The 18838-nt window shown below is 40.6% G+C and overlaps 1 protein-coding gene across 1 annotated transcript; it reads left to right on the top strand.

Annotated features, from left to right (window-relative positions):
• Positions 1-6117: 6117 nt before the first annotated feature.
• SLITRK1 (SLIT and NTRK like family member 1) lies at positions 6118-8509 on the top strand. Its single transcript, XM_041424962.1, has one exon. It carries the CDS (start codon positions 6402-6404, stop codon positions 8478-8480), a length of 2079 nt encoding a protein of 692 aa, XP_041280896.1. The 5' UTR covers positions 6118-6401; the 3' UTR covers positions 8481-8509.
• The last annotated feature ends 10329 nt before the right edge of the window (positions 8510-18838 follow it).

Genomic DNA, 18838 nt, shown 5'->3' with positions numbered 1-18838 from the left:
TGATAATGCTGGAATCTTAAGAAAAAGAATTTGCTGAGATTAGACTATGGTGCAAATGTTATCACTCCTTATTAAAGGCTGCAATGTTATACTAGTACATTTCCTGTTATAGCTGGCTAAAAGAACAAATATTTCTCACAGCTCCAGTTGATTTCATTGTAATGTTTTTCCCCAGCCTGTGTCTTTTATCACAGAGTGAAGAAAAGAATTCTGTGTACTTCAGTGCTGCAGTGTCGAATGCTGCAATGCCAAACTTAGGAAGACAAAGCCTGGAGTGAAATCCCGGTCCCCAAGTCAGGCAACCAACCATCTCACGTATTGCTCTGGGAAGGGCAGAACTAGGCCTTCATGTCAGGACTGAGAGCATGGAAGATGCAGCTGGGAGGACATTTCAAGTGAAATGCTGCAGTGAAATCTCAGTTCACCTTCTGGGGTCAGGGCTGCAGCAAAACCATCTCTCTCCATCTGGGCTCTTCAACTTAAAATTCTCCACTGAAAACAGACAACCCACTTCTGTTGTGTCAAAGTTTTAAAGTGCATGTGTGAGTCTTTGTGTGTATGTGTGAGAGTGAGTTTTGAGATGAGAGGAATAAAAGGGGGTGGGTGACTCAGCTCAGCTCCCTATCACTCTCCTTCTAACCAACAGCACAGTGGGCAGAATATACTTTCCCAGAGAAGACACAGGGTCAAATCACTACTAATTCGGAAGGGGATTAATTCTACCCCTTTAGTAACCCTTACATTTGAACAAAAGGCACTCCAGAAGACCACAGGCTACAGGAAAATAAAGAGAAAATGAAAAAGAAAAAAAAAAGAGAAAGGAAAAAAAAAGAAAAATTAATGAGAGAGAAAAAAAGAACAATTAAAGACAGAAAGAAAGATAAAATATAAATGTCTGTCTGAATTGACTCCTTTACCAAACACCTATTCTGTATATTCTCACCGACAAGTATAGTAGCAGTGGGTCTTGGTCCTGTTCTAAGAACTGCTAGAACTTCTGGTGCTTTAAGGACTTTAATGCAAGCAATCATAGTAGAAACTGGGTCAGAAACTCAGATCAATATATATAGTTTAAATAAAAAATTCTGGTCAGGACCTCAGCCTGGCCTGCTCGCTAAATACACCTCTTTCTTCCGCATCATCGGGATTTCAAAATGAAATGACTACACAGGTTTTATGGCAGACTACACACAAGATGGATGCAAAATCTGTCCATCTTTCTGACTCCTATTTCCTTTTCTGACACCTAAGGTTTTAACCTTTTAAGATTAACCCTGTGACCTATTCAGCCACTATTTCCAGCACAAAATTACCTCAAGGTCTGATGACAATGTATACTGGAGAAGAATGTTGATGGGTTTTGCTACCAGCTCCATAATCTAAACATCTGATATGTGAAGTATATTCTGTCAAGCTCAGTCTCACATGAAAGCACAAAGCAAGCAAGTCCTCCCAGAGCTGTGCACACCCTGGCAAGTGCTGTAACTCATGCTCCCTCACTGCCTTTCCATGGTTCAAGTGATCTCAAAATTATTTTTCCTGTAAAGTAGAACAGCTGCAGCAAGAGGGTTGGTAGCCCGGTGTTTGAGGGTATGAGCCAAGAAAGAAAAACATGTGGGCTGGCTCTTACACTGCAGAAGATACAGAATTTTTTATTTTCTCATCATGAGCCAGTCTCCTACTCACTAGATAGAAGTAGGCAAACCACTTCTCTAACTTTCTTTTCTTTTTTTTTTTTTTTTTTAGTCATCATCATACGCCACTGCATCATTTTGCAAAGCTCCGTCTGGTGAACATACCACAGGGAGACTTGGAACACACTCACATGCCATTACTCTTAGAAAAATGAAAAATGAAGGAGAAAATTATCTAGTTTTGGAAACCTCATTAGGTCTCATTGCAGTTTAGGTAGAAATCCAGTAGCTATGTCTGAAGAATGGCCTGTGAAATATACTGAGATAAAAAATTCTGTGAGGAGATCCTGATATTAGTTTAAACCCTTCTACCCTTAGTTAGAACTTGTTTATCTGAGCCTGTTTAAAGTCATTGTATACACTGAGAAGCATAATTTCCTCAGGAGCTGCAGCATATGGCGGCATCTATGTTAACTACAAGCCTGAGTTAAATTCCACTGTCAAAGCCTGAACAGAAACATAATTTCAAATTAAGTAATGATCCTATAACTCTTTTATTTGCTGGTCTATCATTATTTGTACTGCACAAATGTTTACATGCATATGTATATATATTGTGTGTGTGTGTATCCACACACAACATCATGTCTACATTGTAGGATGTCCTTATACCTCCATAGAAATAATGAAGCCAGTTTTACAGTACATAACACAAACATTGATATCAGGATATCTACCATAATAACTGCTTTCTTCTCTAGAACCTTTGCAGGTGGCTGAGTTCTGCTCTGCAAGTTCCACAGTGTTAGATGAAGTAACTAGCTTTTTAACATGTTGCAAAGTAGCACAAATATACCCTTACCCAGTGTTACTTACATAGCCATAGCAACAGGGAGATGAGAGATTGCTAACTGGGAAAATGAAGAAGTATCCCACTACCTTTTCCTATTTCAAGTAAATTTCCATATTATAAGTAAACCCATTTCTATTCAAAATGGCTTAATTTGGCTAGTATGTGGTTAAATATGGACTTTACACCCAGAGGAAAGGTATAAGTAGTCAATTCATTGTTTTAGGCTTCTAGAATTTGCAGACAGAAACATGAGGTAAAAGATAACAGTCAAGGACAATATACTTGTATGCTCTTTCCCTTATCTGATCTTCTGGATAATTTAGAGAGGATTATGTGAGTTCTGTTTATACAGCCTGTGTATGGGTTGTAAACTGGGATGCATATACTGAATTTTAAAGACCCAGACTAACTGACACTTCAACGCTGTATGGTCTCTCACTTTACTACACTCTCTAAGTAACAGAGTAAAACATTTCAGCTCCCAACCAACCTGACCCATTAATAGATATTTCCTTAAAACTCTTAAAGGCAGGTCTCTCATCCTCAGATACATGTTTCCAAACTTAATTCAACAAGATGAAAAAAATAGAAATTTGGGATTATGACACTGAGTAATGACAGATTAATTTTCTGGGTCTTTCTGTGTAGTTTGCCTCATAGAATAAAAAACCTCCAGATATCAAATCTAAAATAGATAATGCCTTTTTTCTTTCACTCTGAATTGTCTCCTATGTGTTAACTTTTCATAGCAGATGCTTTCTAAATACATATATTTTAAATGTAAGACATCAATCTGCAAAGTATACAGTTGAAAATACAATGGCTTTCTTAGATAAATACTCCTTTGGAAGATACATAGCATCCATAAACACTCCTATTTCTTCTGGAACATTTTTTTACTTTTTGGGTTTTAACCACTTTGAAATTCCAAGTCCCCAGATGGCTTCCACCAGCTCCCACATCTCAGCAGAACCTCATAAGAAGCAGGTAATCTGTCCTTCATGCTTTGACAACAGGTCATTGTCTCCTTCCATTCATTCAATTCATACTTATTTATTTAATATCTTCCTCATGTTCAGGTCCTCTGGTTTCATTTTGATTGTTTTTACGGTGCCTAAGCAATTTTAATAACATAAAGGTAAAGATGCTTGGAAGTTTTATTCTAAGGCAGGAGGAGAGCAAGTCCTCCTGCCCCACATCCCAGTAAGTCTTCACCAGGCTCCAGATATTCAGTCTTTCCTCTGCGAAGACTTTGTTCACAGTGATCTTGTCACTGCTGCTGACACCAAGTAAATGTGTCCTTGACCCCCACCCTGATCCTTTTCCCTTCCTCTGACTGTCCCTTCCTCTGACTGTCCTGCTTCTCTGTGGATTGTTCTTGGACATCCTTGCCTCCAGTTCCCTTGCACTTTCAAGCTGCAATTTTTGATCAATAGAAGGTTTCCAGACAGCCTTGCACCCCCACCCTTCCACCCTGACATCACTGAGAGACAAAGGCAAAGAAACCACGAGGAGAAATGAATTAATGTGCCCCAATGTGGAGCCAAGTTTCCTTTTCTCTTTTTCTTTTCCAAGTGAAACCAACAATATATTTCTTGTGGTGCTTTCTGTCTCAGTGGCATCTTATCTCTTCTAGCCCATTTGTAAATTACTGGATAAGCTTTTTCAGGGTCAGGATTTCTTTCTGTCTGTTTTGTTTCCTACTCCTGTCCCATTTCCTACCTCATTTCCCCCTCCCTCCCTCCCTATTTGCTGCCCACCAGAACAAACCAAAAGACCAAATATTCATCCTGGGGACTTGAAATGGCCACGGTAACTGTTGTAACTTGTCTGTGGTCTAATCACATTAATTTGATAAGATCATCATCGGCACGATGTCTAATTTATTTGCAAGCGGTAGCCAGGGAGAAGCTTTGACCAAATTAACATGCCGCCGGGACCAGGGGGTGCAGGCTCCATATGGCTCTCTGAATTTTCCTATAAATAACCCTCCTCCAGCCCACTCCCGCGGTTACATCCCTACCAGTATGCCGCAAAGTTCACCAGCGGCGCCGGACTCGAGAGGCACAGCCCCGGGCTGCAGGAGGCACCAGGGGGCTGGGCTGTTTCTCCCGCCTTCGCGCCTCCTCCCCGTCCTCCTCCTCCTCCTCCTCCCGTCCTTCTCCCCCTCCCCCTCCTCCTCCTCTTCTTCCTCCTCTTTCTCCCCCTCCTCCTTCTCAGAGCAAGGCGGGGGAAACGCGGGTTTCCTCTTGCACCACCAGAGGTGCAACTGGTTCTTCGCTCGTAGGCATCTGGAATCCGTCCAAAAGATGCAGAAAGTTTTGCGTGCTTGGCTCCTGTCTTTAAGGCCAGGCACTGATTTTTCCGCTGTGTAATCTCTTTTGTCAGAAGGGTGGGAGCTGGGGGGGGGCGGACGGAGGGGTGGGGGGGTGGAATGGAAGTGGTGAGAAGGAAAGTGTCGAGAGAAGAAGGGGTTTTATTTCCACAGAGAGTATATAAGGAGCATCCCTAGAGAAATATCTATGCGTGGACATACACTCATCTCCTGATCTTTATAGTGATAAGAATAACCGTCAGTTTCTACCCTCCCCTGCCCTCCTTAAGGGAGACACTACACTCCGTGGGAACAGGTAGCGTGAACTGCTAACAGTGCAGCAATCCCCTCCCCCCTACCTACCCTCTTCTCTGTGATCATCTAAATTATGAAAAATAGAGAGTGCATTAATCCACGGTTCGACATTGCATAGAGAACACCAGCAAGAGACAAAATCCAGCATAAAACTCTAGACTGCAGGGGAGGAAGAAACGCATTTAAAGCAACGATAAAAATGGCGTGCAGAATAATTACCTCAAATTGCTATTCGCTTGACACCCTGACACTAATTCTGTTCAAGTCATTGGGAAATACAATAAGGCAAACGAGCTTTTCTCTCCTTCTTCTGCAGGTGTGAGTGTGTGCGAATGGGGGCAATAAGGAACCGGTCGGGAGGAGGGGAATGCTAAACTTTCCATTTTAAAAGAAAATAAATAAATTAAATAATCCATTTAGGAGAACGCATCTAAATAGATCTACAGCTTTTAATGCCAGCGTTTTTAACGCTTGCCCTGTACGTGGATTGATTTTTTTTTTTCCCTCTCCAGCATTCCCTCAGCAGATGGATTTTTGCCACTGCAGCTCAGCAGAGGGTGTCAGATCTTTCAGTGTGCACCAGGTTGAAACGAGCAGAGCCTCTTAGCAACTCTCCCTCTGCGTGCATGTGAGTGTGTGCGAGCGTGCGGCTCGGCAGCAGCGGAAGAAAAAGGAAAGAAGAACGAAGCGAGGGAGCGAGCGAGGGAGCGAGGAGGGGAGGCAGCGCTGCCGGCAGGGCTAGGCGAGGCGCGGCGCGGGCGGACGGGCCGCGCGGCAAGGTCAGTCAGCGCGGAGCCGCGCACCGCGCAGCCTCCGCGGCCAGCGCCGCGCTCCCGCCCGCGCCTCCCTAACATGCAGCGGCGGCCGGGGGCCAGCAGCACCGTGCCGATGAGCCAGCCCGGCCGGCAGACCTCCGCTTAGCTGCCCGGCAGGCGACAGGGAGGGCGAGCGAGGAGGGGGATTTTTTTTTTTCCTTCTACTTTTTTTTTTTTTTTTTTTTTTTTTTTCGCCTGCCTTGCAGTACGTGCCTGGATAGTTTGTGGATATAATTACTGACTGGAATCTGGGCTGTTGCAGTTGTGCGTGGGGGGGAGAGAGGAGAAAAGAAAGCATCCCCCCCCCTCCGCCGACCCTCCCTGCTCCCCCCCACACATTTTTTTTTCCTCCCCCTTTGCTGCTGGTTCGGACATTTAATGTATTGAATGAACTGGAATTGCTTTCCGTGTGAGGAGGATGGTTGCTGTTACTTTGTGATGAGATCGGGAATGAATTGCTCGGTTTAAAAATGCTGCTTTGGATTCTGTTGCTGGAGACGTCTCTTTGTTTTGCTGCTGGAAACGTTACAGGGGACGTTTGCAAAGAGAAGATCTGTGCCTGCAACGAGATAGAAGGGGATTTGCACGTAGACTGTGAGAAAAAGGGATTTACCAGCCTGCAACATTTCACCGCCCCAACTTCCCAATTTTACCATTTATTCCTGCATGGCAATTCCCTGACTCGACTTTTCCCTAATGAGTTTGCTAACTTTTACAATGCGGTCAGTTTGCACATGGAAAACAACGGTTTGCATGAGATTGTTCCTGGGGCTTTCCTTGGGCTGCAGCTGGTGAAACGCTTGCACATAAACAACAACAAGATCAAATCGTTCAGGAAGCAGACTTTCCTGGGGCTGGACGATCTGGAATACCTCCAGGCAGATTTTAATCTGTTGCGGGATATTGACCCGGGAGCATTTAGGGACTTAAACAAGCTAGAGGTGCTGATTTTAAATGACAATCTCATCAGCACCTTGCCCCCCAACGTGTTTCAGTATGTGCCGATCACCCACCTCGACCTCCGGGGAAACCGTCTTAAAACCTTGCCTTACGAGGAGGTCCTGGAGCAGATCCCAGGCATTGCTGAAATCCTGCTAGAGGATAACCCCTGGGACTGCACTTGCGATCTGCTGTCGTTGAAAGAATGGCTGGAAAACATACCTAAAAACGCTTTGATCGGCAGAGTGATTTGTGAAGCTCCCACTAGGTTGCAGGGTAAAGATTTAAATGAGACCACAGAGCAGGAGCTGTGTAAAAAGAACAGAGTAGATTCCAGCCTAGCTGCTCCCCCTGCCGAAGAAGAAACCTGCGATCCTGGTCCCATTCCAACCCCCTTTAAAATACATGGCAAAGAAGACCCTGCCACGCCAGGATCTGCTCCAAACGGAGGTACAAAGATTCCTGTCAACTGGCAAATCAAGACCAAACCCACTGCTGCCGTGTCGACAGTGAGTGCAAAGAGCAAACTACCAGCTACCTTTTCCTGCCCGCACATCTGCAGCTGTGATCAGATCCCTGGCTCAGGTTTAAAGGTTAATTGCAATGATAGGAATGTGAGCAGCTTGGTGGATTTGAAGCCCAAGCCCTCCAACGTGCAGGAGCTGTTTCTGAGAGACAACAAAATACACACCATCAGGAAATTCCACTTTCTGGATTACCGAAAACTTAATTTACTCGATCTGGGCAACAACAATATTGCCACTGTTGAGAACAACACCTTCAAGAACCTCTTTGATCTCCGATGGCTCTACATGGATAGCAATTACTTAGACACCCTCTCCCGGGAGAAATTTGCTGGGCTGCAAAACCTGGAGTATCTGAACGTGGAGTTTAATGGGATCCAGATGATCATGCCTGGCACCTTCAATGCGATGCCCAAACTGAGAGTCCTCATCCTCAACAACAATCTGCTGAGGTCTCTCCCAGTAGACGTGTTCGCCGGGGTCTCACTTTCCAAGCTGAGCATACACAACAATTATTTCATGTACCTCCCGGTGGCGGGGGTGCTGGACCAGCTCACCTCCATCACCCAGATCGACCTGCATGGCAACCCATGGGACTGTACTTGCCCTATTGTGCCTTTCAAACAGTGGGCAGAGATGCTGCGCCCCAAGGTGATTATGAGTGACCTGAGGTGTGAGTCCCCTGAAGATTTCTTCAAGGAGGATTTTGAGTCTCTCTCCAACGATGTGATTTGCCCTCAGTTAAAAATCTCTCCCACATTAACTTCTACTAACAAAAACAGCACCGGGTTGACAGAGACAGGTACTCACTCCAACTCCTACTTGGAGACCAGCCGGGTCTCTATTTCGGTGCTAGTGCCAGGGCTTCTGCTGGTTTTTGTGACCTCTGCCTTCACAGTGGTTGGCATGCTGGTTTTCATCCTGAGGAACAGAAAGCGGTCCAAGAGGAGGGACGCCAACTCCTCTGCATCTGAAATCAACTCCTTGCAGACGGTCTGCGACTCGTCCTACTGGCACAACGGGCCCTACAGCGCCGACGGGGCCCACAGGGTGTACGACTGCGGCTCCCACTCCCTGTCGGACTGAGGCTGCGGGCGCGGCGGGGACGGCCGCCCCCCGGAACGGGCCCTTCACGCGCCGGCCGGGGACAGCTCTGCACCTCCGCTGCCACCTTTTGTGAGAAGCGAAACACACAGACACACGCACGCCCTTACTCACGACCCCCATAGCAAGCGCCGAGGCCCAGTGGGCGGCGGGGGGAGCCCGGCGCCGGAGCGCATCCCTGCAGAGCTGCGCAGCCCGGCGCGGTGCGCGCATCCCCCGCCCGTGCGCGGCCGGGGCAGCGGCAGACAGAGGAGGGACAGCTTCCTTCGGCTCCGGCAGGGCGAAACACGGCTCCTGGTTTTGTTGGGCTTTTGTTCAATTGTGTTGAGGTTTGATTTGCTTTTTTGCCCTCTTCCCTTGTGGGCCGACCCCTTTCCAAAAGGCCGGGAAAATTAGGGGAGCAGAGGACTGGTGTTGGCCTCCTCCTGACGGCAAGGCAGGAGTGGAAAGTTGCACGAAGGCATGAATGTAATGTAAATAAATGACTCCGACTCCGAAACAAACAGACAAATGGACAAAAAAAAAAAAAAAAAAAAAAAAAGCCCGCAGGGCCCCACGGGAAAAAACCCCCCCCCCAAAAAAAAAAAAAAAAAAAAAAAAAAAAAAAAAAAAAAAAAAAAAAAGTGCTGCATGGCTCGCATGGATACAACGCACCCCAGGGACGCTCCAGCCCCCGACTGGAAGCAGCGTCTAGTTCACACCATCATCCCTCTTACCTGATAAGTCCCTTCGTATCAAACCTTCTATATACGAAATACAGTATAATAATAAAAAGTGCCATTTTGCCAGTTTTTTTTTTTTTTTTTTGTGTGATCAATAGGCAGTAGAGATCGTACTTTTACTGTGGAAACAAATTGTAAAGATTTTATTTAAGACATAGTTGCATGAATATTCTCATTGGATTTTTAAAAATTTTTATTTTTATGTCTAGGTGGGAATTACTTTGCTGGGAGAGATTTGCTTTGTTGATAACGGGTTGTGTTTCATTTTTTTCAGGGGAGGTGGGGAGGGTAGGCTTTGGTTTTGTTTTCTCTCTCTTCTTTTTAAATATACATAATCAATATTGCCTTTCCATCTGAATGTAAAAATTAGTACCCTTGATTTCTATTATGGTAACAGTGTAAACATACAAAAAAAAATTCCAAGGCAGTTAAGCATGACCAATTAATGTCACTCTAGCGCTTAGGCTGCAAAGTTTAATGGTAGAAAATTCTGTGCTGTTGTAAATCTTACTATAACTTGAGGAAAACGGAACTGAGGAAGCAAGTGAAACTTACTAATTCTATTCGAGGATTTTATAATGGCATATTTTTTCAGTATTAAAGTGAAAATGTTTTCAACTCCGGGTCCTTACCATTTTTCCAGCATCCAATTCTTGCAAACGGGTTACTTGGGTTTAGGGGACAGAGCCTCCTTTCAGTGCTCTGTGTGTGTGTCTCTCCCTCTCTCCCTCCCTCCCTTTCTTTCCCTCCCTTCCTCTTTCTCATTCATTCACAGGCAGAGGCACAAACAGCCTTCCTTCCCCCCTTTCCCAATGTAAATAACACACAGAAGTTTCCTGCCTCCCTCCTCCCCTCTCCCTCCCCTTGCCTCCTTTTTTTTTTTTTTTTTTTTTTTTTTTTTTCCTAACGAGGCGGTGAATCCCTTTATTAATACTGTGAATCTCATGCTGCTGCCGCTGCTGTCACCGCCTCTGCTGCACACACTGCAGATATATTAGGGATGTTAGTGGGAATTTGCTTTAAGTGCCTCTGCTCAGCTTGGTCTCATTAAGCTGGAGCCTAATTTCAGCGGCCAGAATTCCCGTCCGGGAGGAGCTTGCCCGGTGGGGACAGCTGCGGGCGGCCGGGCTCCAGCAGCTGTAGCCAGTGGGAAAAATGAATTAGCCGGCACAGATTTTCCCGTTCTTGCACTGGGTACCTCCACCCTTTGATATTAAAAGCTAAAAAAACCAAGGCGCAGTGCTGCAGTTGGACTTCAGGCAGCTCGCCTTTGATCCCCTTCCTGTACTGGAAAGTGCCCCTAAACTCAGTCAAACCTGTAAAGGCAAAAGTCTCTGCAGATCACTTGTAACTCACAGCTCAAGTCCCAGTGGAGATATGGAGAATTTCAGTCACGTTGCTCCTGGCTTTCTCCAGGCAGAGAATCCCTTTAAAGAGTAAAACACTGTAAGGGACTTGCTAAACTTCAAATGCTGATTTGGTTTGCTTTATAGAAAATGCCCACCTTTGGGATCTGTGAGGAGAAAACGGACAAACATACACATTGCCATAGGTATGTGCCTGAAAGTGAGGCAGTTGCCTGATTCCAGGTATTCATGAAGAATTAAACACGGGGAATACATAATTCCTCCAGAATCTTTTATCACTGTAGAAAAATCTGCAGTCTCCTAGAAAATACCTTGAAGTTTGGTTGTGGAGCTCTGAAAATGGCATGGCCTGCTTAACTATACAAACCATTCTTATTTCAAGGTCCCTTCTTTATTCCACCTTGCTGCTTCATTAGACAGATTGTTCTGCCAGGACGCTCTGTGTAAGACAAAGTGATGACAGTAGAGGCACTACCTTGCCATTGTGCAATCCACTGTTGAATAGTTTGAGATGAAAAAACAAAAGCACTTGCATGTGAGCCAGTAATTCCGTCCTTGGGAGGCCATCAAATTTAGCTTAGAAATAACCAAAATGACCTGTTTAGGTATGAGATAGTGCACCCTTAGAAGACTACCTGAGTCTTGCTGCCTTCTTTGTGATATTGTAGTGACAAAATTGAGTAACTGAGAAAATTGAGAACACATCCCCTGCTAAAAAAGAATAATAATTACATCAGAAGCACTGTAATGGAAGTTAAGATAAAATGCACAATAAATTAAAATGTCAAATCACTGACTGAGATCAGACATGCATGCATTTCAGAGAATAAAATGCTAAATATGCAATTTTAATTTGTCATCATTGAGAAGTAGCAGAAAGTTGGAAATTTGTTAATTTAGCTTCCTAAAAGGGCTAGTTTATTGGCATACCTATATAGAAATGTCAATTAAATTGAAATGTTGGAGACATGTATTTATCACTCTGTTTCTAGGTTGTGGGTAAATGACAAAATAGAATTTTCTATGTAATTTTCTGATTTTAACATTCACAGGATTCTTTCTTCCATCTTGCAGACACTTGCCCTTAAGAAACATAGATCACCCAACTCTCTGAGATGATGTAATAATTACCAGGCCTTGAATTACAATGCTTATCTTAGTTATGTTTTTAACACTTCCATGGTTATTTTTATAAAAAAAAAAAAAACAAAAAAACAAAAAAACAAACCTCAACAAAAAAGAAACATAAGAGAAAGCAAAGAGATTATTGAGAATGTTTTGAAGAGGAGTGAAGTTCTAATGTTCAGTTGTACTGCTTTAACAGCAATAACCAAAACATAAATATTTTGTTTGCTGATAATGACTGTCATGATATTATTTCTAACACTGGAAGCCTATAAGATATCCATGCTGTGTCAAAATGGGCATTTTTTCCCTGCTAACTTATGAATCTTGTAACTTCAAGTACACTATATATACCATTAAGTTACTCATCGCTTAAACATCACAGCAAAGGCATTTCTGCTGTTTCAGAAAAGGCAGAAAAGAAAGAGATTTATTATTTAGCTAGTTAAAAAGGGTTGTTTGTGGTTTGTTTTTGTTTCTGCAAGCACTTCAACTAAGAATAGCTAGAATTTAAACTGTTGCCATAGAAATCCATGCCTTTATACATGGTAGCCTCCTGCATTCCATTGCAGAAGAGTGAACGGAATTCTAGAAGCAACCTGAAAAATTTTAAATTCATACCCAGGGTGATGTGTGTCATTTTGAGAAAAAAAGTATGCTGTTGGAACTGCATAGAAACGTGTTATTATGTTGCTTTATAAAATGTATTGGCTGTGTTAGGTTATTTTATAACTTCAGTGCGGTTGCATTGAAATACAGTTTCAGATCTGATTGCAAACTAAGTGATGTAATCTTTGGGGGGGGGGGTTTGCTGTTCGGTTAGAGTTAGAGGGTTTTTTTTTTTTCCTTAGTGTTTTTTTATTTAGTTTTGGGAGATTTTTTTTAGCAAGAGTGGGGGCAGATGTCGTCTGATGTAGAAGAAAAGGCTTTGTGTACTAGTCTTTACTCAGGTAGAAAAGCTGTGAACTACGCAAAGTGAACAATTCACATTTTTTCAGGCTGGTGGTAAAAATCATTAGGGTGAAAATTAGGGTAGAAAGAGGCTTAAAAATGCTAATCCTTCCCAACAGAATAATTTCTACCTTCCATTATCCATGAAATGATTTTTAAGTCTCACAAATATGAACGTTTCCCAAAGACAAGTAACTCAAAGGTGCAAATTCTTTCCCTTTGAATTTTTGTCAGTGGTTTCTTAAGTTGCAAAAGACAGCAGGAATTTGTTTGAGATTAAATGAAAGACCTTTAAATCACTCTTTTCCTTTTCTGTGAAACCTTCTTCAAGGCTTCATCTGGGGTCTTTCTTGGAAAATGGTGCACAAGATATAGTCAGGTGTTCAATATCTTTGTTTTTTCTTATATTTGGAGTTTGAATCTGCATGGCAGTTGTTATGTTCTACACCAAACTCCATAATTTTTTAAACTATTTGAATAAGTCAGAGAGATTTTGGCTACATTTTTATAAACACATAGTCAAAAATGGGCACTCTTAGATGTTAAAGGATCTCATTAAGTAGATCCTTCTGTAAAGGAAGTCCTTAGTAAAGTTCCCACAGATGTATGCAAATAAGATGGGAAGTAGGACAATTTCTATGGCTGAATAGTATTCAATGTGCATGTGCAGTCCAAATTTGTGGTACTTTTTGTGATTTATGGAACAGAAATTTCCAGGCATTGGGCAGGGCTTCAGTTTTTTTTTTTTTTTTTTTTGTATTTGGGAAGAAATAAGAGAGTGAAGAATTAAGAGCTTGTGTTGGTAAGATATGGTTGTCCTGATAACATGCAGATATTTCTGTTATCTGTTTAAAATTATCAATCTGTTTAAACTATATTAAAATTATGGACACGACCAATCAAAATCACAAGAATCATTTTATTTTACTCAGTTTTCCCCAAAGCAATATTAGCTCTGGAAGAAATGGGGACAAAAAATGTTGCAAACATATTAAATTACATTCATTATGATTATGTTTAGCAATGGTACCTTAATGGGTTAACTAGTAACAGAAGATGATATTTAACATAATATCTGTGAGTTCCAGAAATCTTTATAATTGTATCTTTTTGGGTAAAGAAATACAAATGAGATTCCTCAGTATTACTTCTCCAAGATTAATTACCAGGTCAATGAACATATTGTCATGCTTAGTGATTCGATTTATTACTTAAAGTTTCTGAATCAATTTTTGTGAATACTTCCTATATACATTCTTTAGTCATGTGAGAGAGGAACAAAGTCACCAGAAAGTCCCCTAGAAGGAATTAGTGTCTTGCATCATACAACTGAAGACTGAGATCGAAAATTCACAGCAAAAAATGGACAGAAAAAGCCCATTGTAGAATACACTTGGTTGACTCTAGGTGAATGGCTGGTTAAACTACCATTATTTATTGGTATAAGTGGCACAAAGTGCCCTTGCCAGAAAGCACTGGCTCCACGGAAACATTGGTACCATCAGTACTAATACCTCAATACTTCTCCTGTTCTATTAGGTAGTCAGACTTATTCCCCTCAGCTACTTTCCAGCTAAGCCACTGGAACAAATTCCCTTAGCTATTAATGACTTTTGATGATGTCATGAGCATTCAGACAAACCCCTCAAGCTTTGGTCTCAAAGCATGTCTAACCATGGGTTGTCATATTTGGTTTGTGTTACTTTATTTCATTTCTGAATCAACTGCATCTCTTGCAAGTGGAATTTTAGCAAACAGGACTCACTAAAATGTGACTTGAGAAAAATAAAAGAAATCCTAAGATAATGGTTCTTTTTACTTTAAATGAGGATTCAAATAGTAAAGTTGGACTGGTACAATATAGAATTCTATGAAGAAATTAAGAAGAAGTATTGTCTGGTGGAAAAAAGTTAGGAATATGACTAATTTTCTAGATTACTATCTGACCTGGAATTAGGTGGTATATTTCTCATCTAGTTTGATGGGCTTGAATGAGTTGCCCTAACAGTCAGTAGTGCCCTAAGAGGTGCCCTGGAGTATCTGAGGTATGTGCACAAGACTGATAGACATAAAAAATGAACTAGAGCACACTAGAATATTTCTGGAGTGGCACCTGGACTCTAGGATATATTAGGGCATTTGAAATAGGAGTAAACATCTGTGTGGGAACAACTGAATTGAGTTCTTGATCTACCCTGAGAGCCTGGTGTCTGATGTGCTGGCAGAAGACTCAAGGCTTGTAGGACACATGATCAGCTGGGACCCAGGCAAGGTACTTTAAGACACCACAAAGGCACTGTGTGTCTATGGACAAGCAGAGGAGTAGCTCGATGAGTTAAAGGTAGCTCAGTTACATACACCTGTGCTGCAGATAATGAAATGCATTTGAGAATTAAACCAAACCCTTGAAACTACATGAAATAGGTTATATCAGAGATGATTTGCTGAGACATGACAATTTTTAAAGGATGACCGCTATTTTTAGGGGTTATCGCTAGATAACATGAGATAGATCCATGTGTACCTCATACTCTTTCCATCTGTTTTTCTAACTTGGATTTTATTTTTGTCTTTCCAAATTGCTAGCTCTTTGACTTTGGAATTACATCCTAACAGTTGCTTTTGGATGGGACACCTATTTTAACCAGTGCCATTAGAAATTGCTGTAGTATGTAATAGCTATAATAGTAACCTCTTAAAGTAATATAGGGTTCAGGAAGCAAAAGTATAACAACAGCAACACAAAAATCCTGACAGTTATTGCTGATATCATAATAATAAATAATGGGTTCTTGGGTCAAGCTTGAAATACAAATGAGGAATACAGTACTCCAGGGTTATAGTCATTATTGAAGTCATTAAGCTCATCATGATGAAAGATAAATGCTACAAATAGATGTGAAAATGCAGTGGAAAGTGTTTCAGAAAAAAGAAAGACTGGTTTATGAAAATAGAATGCAAAACTGTTAAGTGGATTGTCACAGGAGGTTTGAAAAGAGAAAAATATAATTTAATTATGGACACACAGTAACAACTTATTCACATGAGAGATCTTTAAGGGCAGACAGATGGTAGGCAAGTTTTAAGTGCAGGATGTAGAATATGTAGCTAGACTCTAGAGACTATTACTCAATTGCCCAGGATAAATATGGCACAACAAAGTTGGCAGCATTATGTACTGGGCACTTTGCAAGCAATAAGGACTTCTAGACAGAAGTGCCAAAATGTAGCTTGGGCACAAAAGGGGAGAATGAAAGTACAAAACAGTATGGGATTTTTTTCCACTGTTGCGGTTTGGGAAGCAAATGTTTTGAAAGGAGGTAGCTTGTTTATAAAGGTTGTTTTTTGAGGTGTCTTTATTGTGAAGTTGTCTCTATCTTAGCTGGCTTATTAAGGAAATATTGACAAAAGGTGTGGTGAAAATCATGGCAGTTGAAAAAAAGTGTGTGTATGAAATTATTTTCCTTGTCTGGAAGCATTCCTCAGAAAGCTAGGTCAATGGATAGATACAAACGATTTTCTAAATTTTGAGGTACATGTTCACTGTTGCAGTAACCTTAGACCCCTACCAAAAATTGTGTTCTGCCCAATGATATTATGTGTGGCAGGGAATAATAATATTATTAATAGTAAAAATAATGAATAAATTTTTTATGTTTAAAGGTTTTCTCATTTGGGGTCTTGTTTGTTCATTTGTTTTCTCTCTGCTTTTTTTTTAAATTTTTTTTTCTTCTGTTTTAATATATATATATATATATATATATATATATCTCAGTGTAAGAACATGATTCAGAAACAAAGCATGACAGAATAAGAATGAAAAAAAAGAATGCACTAAATACAGTGTTAGGCCCTGCAGATTTGCTGAAATTTTTCAGAAAGAAGAGCTGCTGGTCTGAGCAACAGAGTGAAGGATGTTATTGACATTGGCTAAGAGCACCCATGGGAAAAAGAAGCATGCACATTTTTGAAAGGTCTTTCTATGGCTGTGCTGCTATTAATGAAAGATGATCTTAACTAACTAAAATTTTAGTGTAAGAAAATACTCCTCTGCAACTATATAAATCAGAATGTATGTTTAGACTAATGATTAGATTGTTGATTTGGCAATAAGGCAATACTAAAATTAAGCTGAGAAGGAAGTTGTTCTTATTACAGATCCATGAATTGCTGTCTGACCAAACTTATTAGCTCAGCTGCAGACATGTGTATTAAATTAAGCTCATTTTTCCTCTGAACAAATTAATAACATTAATAAATTCCAATTTGAATAATAAATTCAAGGATTCTTAGCTGCATTCTTACTGTACTTGAGTATATCCATTATGTTACATGGATGAATTAGGAATGAAACGAAAGGGAAGAAAAAATTTATTAATGAGGTTTAGAAATATGCTACATATTTTAAAGGACCAATTCTGATTAGAAGTGTTACATCATTAGCAGAATTCTGGTCAGATAATGTAATACAGTGGATTTACATGGATCTTATTTCTATAGGTGAGTTTGTGAAAGAAATACATTTCTCAATACGAAGCAAAAAACTTAAAGACATTTAGTAAAGAGTGCTTATTTTAAGAGGGGTTGATACTACTACTATTCATGGAACTGTAATCACATCTAATATGATACAGAAAGTAAATGGAAATTATCAAAATATGTGTTTCATCAGAACATATATTTTTGTAGACAAAATCCCATTCACTGCAAGTTTCTATACTTTTCAGTGAATTAATACTGTTTTTCCGAATGTCAGGATTTACTAAAATAGGAAAAATTGCTCTTGTAGGGAAAAAAAAGGCAGCTACAAATCTCTCTTCTGTCTGGATTTATGAGGAATCAATGCAGGATCAAATTTTCATACAGTAGTGAAAGAAGAAGAAAACTTAGAAAACGTAAGTGTGAGTCATAGGTCCTTTTGCATCAGACTGAGTGCCCCATAACTGTTTGACTGGAACAGGATCCTTTATTATGCTAAACTAGGAAAACCAGAATGTGAGTAAACTCACACTCTGGACCTATAATCCATAATAGATAATCTATAATGGAAATTTCTTAATTAATAACTGTTCTTTCATAACTTAGCTCTTTTCCATAGCTCTCAACTAGCTCAGTCCAAGACAAAACTGCTACAGAAGGGACAAGCCCTTGGCAATGTGAACATGAGCCAATTTGTACTTGGATGTTAAGCCTATGATTCAATTCTGGTTCTTGCTCATTTAGAAGTGTGAATATCCACAGTCTATCTCCTGTGGTGTCAGCATTTGGGCCAGAGATTCATAGATGGGCTTAAAATTGTAGATTTTGTAGTTATTTTTATTGTTGTTTTCCTTTCTGCTTTCTTCAGTTTATTATGCAGTTCCCTCTCAGAAATCCTATTGTATTTCTAGAACAACCTTCAATCTCCCTGTCTATCCTTCTGACTGACATTGGACAAGTAGACTAGAATATAGCAATGAGAAATTTTATTTAATGAAATAAATTATAAAAACTTTTTTTTTCCTATGTGTACTAATATTCTTTGTTAGACTACTGGAATGGTTTTTGCCTTAATTTAAATTGCCACAATTATGACCAACAGCATTCATATACAATCCTGTACTCTTTGAATTCAAGGCAGATTGGATTCTAAAAAGGGTTTCAATATCATTTGAGATGTGCATGCTTAGGTGGAATTCAAGGCATCCTGGGATACCTGAGGTGTCTGTCTATGGTTAATACATCTTCTATTCTGAACTGGCAGCTGGAATTCAGGCAAGATACTTTAGCATACCTTAAGTGTTACAGATGATTATGTTAAAGCCTTTTAAGTGTTCCCTAGCTGAAACGTAACAGCTGTATTGCGAGCACATGAATTTGCACATCGCAGCCTGTAACTGAATTGCAGCTTCTAAGGTTGGGTGAGTTAAATCACAGCTAAGCTATTTGACTTTTATATTGCTAGAGATAAGTGTGATGAATCTCACACTTGTGAATAACATTCTGAGGATGGAACTTTCAATTAAAAATAGGAACACACATATAAAAGAAGGCAGCCAAAGAGTATCCTTCAAATATTTTTTTCCATGGTCAAATCACATTATATTAAAAGAAAACCAGAATTTTATAGACAATACACAAAATTGATTATTTTTAATAATGTTTGCTTTTATATTGGGGCACAGATCTATATATT

Source organism: Onychostruthus taczanowskii, unplaced genomic scaffold (assembly GCF_017590055.1).
Source record: "Onychostruthus taczanowskii isolate IOZ18803 unplaced genomic scaffold, ASM1759005v1 scaffold85, whole genome shotgun sequence".
In the NCBI taxonomy this organism is placed as follows: domain Eukaryota; kingdom Metazoa; phylum Chordata; class Aves; order Passeriformes; family Passeridae; genus Onychostruthus; species Onychostruthus taczanowskii.
Note: the sequence above shows the minus strand (reverse complement) of the source record. Positions and strands in the feature narration are given on the sequence as shown.

What these genes read in the sequence shown, in the direction of transcription:
- SLITRK1 (XM_041424962.1), top strand. Translation starts at nt 6,402, where the DNA reads ATGCTGCTTTGGATTCTGTTGCTGGAGACGTCTCTTTGTTTTGCTGCT.